The sequence below is a fragment of the Aethalodelphis obliquidens genome, unplaced genomic scaffold, assembly GCF_003676395.1.
Source record: "Aethalodelphis obliquidens isolate GAN/ISIS:26980383/991018 unplaced genomic scaffold, ASM367639v1 scaffold5, whole genome shotgun sequence".
In the NCBI taxonomy this organism is placed as follows: Eukaryota; Metazoa; Chordata; class Mammalia; order Artiodactyla; family Delphinidae; genus Aethalodelphis; species Aethalodelphis obliquidens.
The window spans coordinates 24,098,016-24,103,756 of NW_020837949.1; the positions used below are offsets into that span (position 1 = coordinate 24,098,016).

Here is a 5,741-nt window from a genome sequence, read left to right on the forward strand (position 1 = left end):
TCTTTGGTAAGGACACAGTGCGACGTCACCCCCGTCCCTCGCTGATCGTAGCGCTAGGGCAAGATCAGGCGCCCTCACCAAACCAGCATTACTTCCGTGTACTCGACTTTGCTTGCTCTGCTCTGGTGGAGAGTGACCGACTCGTGGCCCAGCGGGGCTCGCAACAGGCTGCTTCTCACCCTTCGACTGAAGTAGCTCCGCCCACCTCGCGCCCACGGGGGGCGGGGCCTGAGGCGTCGTGCTGTCGTCACTTCCAGTGGCCCCGGAAGCGCGGTTGTCTAACCGCTAGAGTTAGGAAGTCAGAATGGGGCTACGCTCAGCTTGAAGCTTTGGCTGGGGGGCCGGCCGGTGCTGCTGTGGCCCGGGCGAGCTGGGAGCGCGGAGCGGCTTTTGGGACAGTGCGGGCGAGCCCTGGCAGTGTGCTCCTCTCGTGCCAGCGTCGCTCCGCCATAGGACCCGCCCCTGCCCTGCTGCCTGGGACCTGGCGGGCGCTTCTGTCAGGCTGCCCCGCTGCCCTGCATCCGGTCATGAATAGCTGTGAGGAGCGGGTGTGCGGCCTTAGGGACAACTCTCTCCCCGCCAGCGTCTTCGTGACCCTCTCCCAGGCTGTCCGAACACTGACGTGGAACAACCCGTTCTGAACCCTCATGGAGAAGTTTGGGATGAATTTCGGGGGCGGCCCAAGCAAGAAGGACCTGCTGGAGACCATTGAGACCCAGAAGAAGCAGCTCCTCCAGTACCAGGCACGTCTCAAGGATGTAGTCCGCGCCTATAAAAGTCTGCTGAAAGAGAAAGAGGCGCTGGAGGCCAGCATTAAGGTGCTGTCGGTATCCCACGAGGCGGATGTGGGCCTTGCAGGTGTTCAGCCTCAGGGCCTCACCTTTCCTGACTCTGTGGATGACCTATGCTCCACTCACAGCGAGGATAGCGCTGGGACCGCCACCAGCTTAGATACTGCGGCCAGTCTCACCAGCACCAAGGGTGAGTTTGGGGTAGAAGATGACAGACTGGCCCGTGGACCACCACCTCTAAAGTCCGAAGAGGCCAGTGGATCGGAGAGCGGCGTTAGCAGTAGTAGTGGGGATAGACCGTCTGGGAGTGGGGAGGTGGACAAACGACTGCACCAGCTGAAGACTCAGTTGGCGACTTTGACCAGCTCTTTGGCTACAGTCACCCAGGAGAAGTCCCGCATGGAAGCTTCTTACCTGGCTGACAAAAAGAAGATGAAACAGGACTTAGATAATGCCAGTAAAAAAGCAGAAGAGGAGAGGGGCCGGCTGGAGGGAGAATTGAAGGGGCTGCAGGAGCAGATAGCAGAAACCAAAGCCCGACTTATCACGCAGCAGCACGATCGGGCCCAAGAGCAGAGTGACCATGCCTTGATGCTGCGTGAGCTCCAGAAGCTGCTGCAGGAGGAGAGGACCCAGCGCCAGGACTTGGAGCTTCGATTGGAAGAGACCCGAGAAGCTCTGGCTGGGCGGGCCTATGCAGCAGGTCAGATGGAAGGGTTTGAACTGCAAACCAAGCAGCTGACCCGTGAGGTAGAGGAGCTGAAAGGTGAGCTGCAGGCTCTTCGAGATGAGAAGAATCGGCCTGACCCCCGGCTGCAGGAGCTTCAGGAAGAGGCCGCCTGCCTTAAAAGCCATTTCCAGGCTCAGCTGCAGCAGGAAATGAGGAAGGTAATTATCTTCATCTCCTTCAAACATTAGTCATTTAACCTGAAATGGGGAAATATTAGGGCTTTTTTTTCTCTTTTGATAGTTAGAACTAAGTGGCTGCACTGTCAATTTTATTTTTAAATTATTTATTTATTTATTTATTCTTTATTTTTGGTTGCATTGGGTCTTTGTTGCTGTGCGCGGGCTTTCTCTAGTTGCGGCCAGTGGGGGCTACTCTTCGTTGCGGTGCGCAGGCTTCTCATTGCGGTGGCTTCTCTTGTTGTAGAGCACGGGCTCTAGGTGCGCGGGCTTCAGTAGTTGTGGCTCACAGGCTTAGTTGCTCCGCGGCATGTGGGATCTTCCCGGACCAGGGCTCGAACCCGTGTCCCCTGCATTGGCAGGCAGGTTCTTAACCACTGTGCCACCAGGGAAACCCTGCACTGTCGATTTTTGATGCTATTCAAAAAGTTTCATTTGTGAGTCCTGGGAAATCCTTTTCTGTGTGGTGTTGACAGTATCCACAGAGTGTGCTTCCAATAGGATGTGGAGTTTCTGAGTGTAGGCTGGGTTGGAGCCAGACAGCTCTGAGCATCTGGGCATTGGCATCTTCCCAGCTGTGCTCTGTGAAGCAGTGTAGTGGCGGCTGTGCAGTGAAAGGTGGAGTGTATGCTTGTAGGAATATGCCTATATATAGGTAACAGTGTATTCCTATAGGTAGTGTGGCTGAAGGGGGCAAAGGGAATTTTCTCAGAAGAAATAACCTGTTGTATTGCTTGCAGTCAACATTTGCCTTGTGTGGAAAGGTATGCTATTTTACAGTGCCACCTTTCAGTGTGGGGAGAGATCCAAGTCAATTTTGAACTTCCAGGAATATTGGAAGTGGAAAAGAATGTCATATGGTTAAGAGCACACTTCACATGTGAGGTTGGCGTATGAGAACAGAGCGCAGAAACGCTAAAGCCGAACAACAGCAGATCTACAGAGGTTCTTAATGTTGTTTGGTGTAATGTGTGTCTGGGAGCAGGTTACAGGAGCTTGGGTTAGCTCCCAAACGAACAGAAAAATTCCCAGTTCCCATTTTTGCCAGGCCACCTCCGTCCCGTAACCCTGTTGCTCCCCTCTCTTGCTTTCTCAAAGTTTGCCATCGGGCCTTGTGGCTTTTCTGGATGCATCTCCACCTGTTCCCTTGTTTTCCAGACAGCCGTCGCCGAAGATCAGCTACGACAGCAATCGCAGTTGGAAGAGCAGAGGGTGGCGGCCCTGGAGAATCAAATATCTGAGGTGTCGGAACTGCTGGGCACCTATGAGAAAGCCAAGCAGAAGGACCAGCTGGCCATCCAGAAGCTGAAGGAGCGCATTCTTCAGCTGGACCTGGAGAACAAGACACTGGCGCTAGCGGCCTCTAGCCGGTCCCCTCTGGACAGCCATGGAGAGGAGTCCAGTCTGGATGTCAATGTCCTGAAGGACAAGATGGAGAAGCTGAAGAGGCTGCTTCAGGTTGCGGCCAGGAAGAGCCAGGTGACCTTGGATGTGGAGAAGCTCTGCAACCTGGAGATAATGCCCAGCTCAGAGGCTGCTGACGGGGAGAAGGCCAGTGCACTCTACTACCAGCAGGAGCTGAAACAGCTGAAGGAGGAGTTTGAGAGGTACAAGATGCGGGCCCAGGTCGTCCTCAAGAGCAAGAACGTCAAAGACGGGAACCTGGGCAAGGAGCTGGAGGAAGCCCGGGAGCAGCTGGCGGAGCTGAAGGAGAAGTACATCTCGCTGCGGCTGTCCTGCGAGGAGCTCGACTGCCAGCACCAGCAGGAGGCTGAGGGCTGGAAGCAGGAGCTGGCCCGGCTGCAGCACATCCACCGGCAGGAACTGGAGCGGAGCCAGCTGGACTTCAGGGACCGCACGCTGAAACTGGAGGAGGAGCTGCACAAGCAGCGGGACCGGGCCCTGGCCGTGCTGGCCGAGAAGGACCTGGAGCTGGAGCAGCTGCGTTCTGTGGCCTTGTCCTCTGGGCTGCCGGGACGCAGAAGCCCTGTGGGCAGTGTGGGCCCTGGGGATCCAGCGGACACATCTGCTCCGGACAGCCTGACCCAAGCCCTGCAGCTAGCTGCGGCCAATGAGCCCACTTTCTTCCTTTACGCCGAGCAGTTGGCCCGCAAGGAGGTGGAGATCACGTCTCTGAGGAAGCAGAAGCACAGGCTGGAGGGAGAGGTGCATCAGCTGCAGGATCGGCTGCTGGAGGAGGGGGAGCGGCATCGGGAGGAGGTGGGAGCCCTGCAGAGCCACATTGCAAAGAACATCAGGGACCAGAGTCGGGAGGGAGCCAACCTGGAGTACCTCAAGAACATCATCTACCGCTTCCTGACCTTGCCGGACACCGTGGGCCGCCAGCAGACGCTCACCGCCATCCTCACCATCTTGCACTTCAGTCCGGAGGAGAAACAAGTGATCATGCGGCTCCCAGCCGGTGGTAGTTGGTGGCCTTCTGGCAAGAGATGATGCCATTTTCACTAACTCCTCAATTTTCTGTGCCTCTTCTGTGAGAAGGGGCAGGCTCTGGTTTCTCCTGCCTCTTCTCTTACATTATCATTTATTTCTTCACTGTGTTGACATGGGAGGAATCCTCAGTGTGGGTTGGGATTTTCTGCCAAATGCCATTAATGCCATTTTATCCTTGGGCCCTAGAGGTACTAAAAGTGTTGGGACAGCATCTTCTGGTGGTGTGTGTGAGGGGAAGCGTGGGGAGAGGTTAGGACTCAGAGGTGCAAAAGTTGGGGAAGTGAGAGTCTTTTAAAATAAGGTGTTTTTGGTTTTAATATCATACTCCTAGTGCAGAGCTAGGAGTACATATGACTCCAAAGGGAGTTCAGTTAATTTCTAAACATGCACAAGGACCAGCTATTTACTCCATCTCATCAAAATCTTGAATCTGGTCAACTGCTGCCCCAATTCTCTGGGGACAGAAATTCAGGCTGGAGAGGAACCAGGAAGATTGAAATAGTGACAGATTGTCCCCTACTCCAAACGGCCAAGGAATAGTGAACTTGGGAAGTTCATCTTGGAACTGGGAAGCTTGGAATACTTAGGGCTAGGTATGACCTAATCAATCTGGACAAAACACACCACTTGTGACCATCCTAGAGAGAACCCTGAGCACCAGTTGGATCTTAGGGATTTCCTGAGTGACCTGCTTTTGGCCTGGATAGGGTTCTAGGCCTCTCAAATTTGTCCCTGCCTTAACCTGTCTGCCCAGGGTTGGCCTGAGATTGTGAGTGAATGACTTTGCTAGCTTTCCCTCAATGTTGAACTTCCATTAAGAAAAAAATTCTACCTTCTTACAGAGAGGGGTCTGATCAGGAAGCTCTGATCCTGCCTGGATATAAGGAGTTAGCTCAGAGGTTTACACCCTTCCCCCCCAAGCTGTTTCTGCCTTTGTAGGGGCAGGGAAGAGGAAGAAGATCTGCTGCAGAGGATTCCAGAAGGATGCTATGACCCTCACAGGAAAATGGTGGGAATTCAGCTGAGGCCGGGCTGGGGTACTTGCTGCTCCGTGGATAGCATTCTGGCTAAATCTCCACGTCCCTGCAGCCAGGGTGTTCATGCATTACTGTCACCAGAGTACTTTGCCCGCTCACTTAGGGAGGTCACAGAGTTTCAGTCCGAAAGCGTCGTCTTCCCACACAGGTTACTACTAAATGAGGAGCTCAGAAAAGTTGGGTTCAAACAGTATCACTTCCCTATTCTTTGCTTTCCCCCATCTGCTCTCGCTGGTTGTAAAGATCTTTGGATCCTAAAGACCAGTGCTTTGCCACTAAATGGGCTGATGTGTATCTTTCTGTTATTTCATCATAGTAGTCTGTTTTGTGAGGGTTTGGGGGTGCAGAGACTGTGATTAAATGTTCTGATTGGGAGGCTGGGTGACCTGGACTGTTTACAGTAAGCAGACTTAGCGGAACAGAAGTGATGTGTTCAAATGATAATAACAATAACCATGGAATCATTAAACCTGACCAACTTGACCTGTGTGCTTCCTTAATGGTATACACACACACACACACACACACACACACACACACACACACACACACA

General features: G+C 53.6%; 1 protein-coding gene across 2 annotated transcripts; it reads left to right on the forward strand.

Annotated features, from left to right (window-relative positions):
- Positions 1-275: 275 nt before the first annotated feature.
- Positions 276-5,671, forward strand: GCC1 (GRIP and coiled-coil domain containing 1). Of its 2 annotated transcripts, XM_027102048.1 has the most exons (3): positions 276-1,679; positions 2,856-4,181; positions 4,220-5,671. In XM_027102048.1, exons 1-2 carry the CDS (start codon positions 648-650, stop codon positions 4,149-4,151), a joined length of 2,328 nt encoding a protein of 775 aa, XP_026957849.1. In that variant the 5' UTR covers positions 276-647; the 3' UTR covers positions 4,152-4,181; positions 4,220-5,671. The 2 variants fall into 2 exon arrangements, with proteins under 2 accessions (XP_026957849.1, XP_026957847.1); XM_027102046.1 differs by having other exon boundaries at positions 2,856-5,671.
- The last annotated feature ends 70 nt before the right edge of the window (positions 5,672-5,741 follow it).

Bases quoted from the DNA above. Each gene is read 5' to 3' on its own strand.
- GCC1 (XM_027102046.1), top strand. From the start codon at position 648: ATGGAGAAGTTTGGGATGAATTTCGGGGGCGGCCCAAGCAAGAAGGAC. The intron at 1,680-2,855 runs GTAATTATCTTC...CTTGTTTTCCAG, and splicing joins TGCAGCAGGAAATGAGGAAG to ACAGCCGTCGCCGAAGATCA.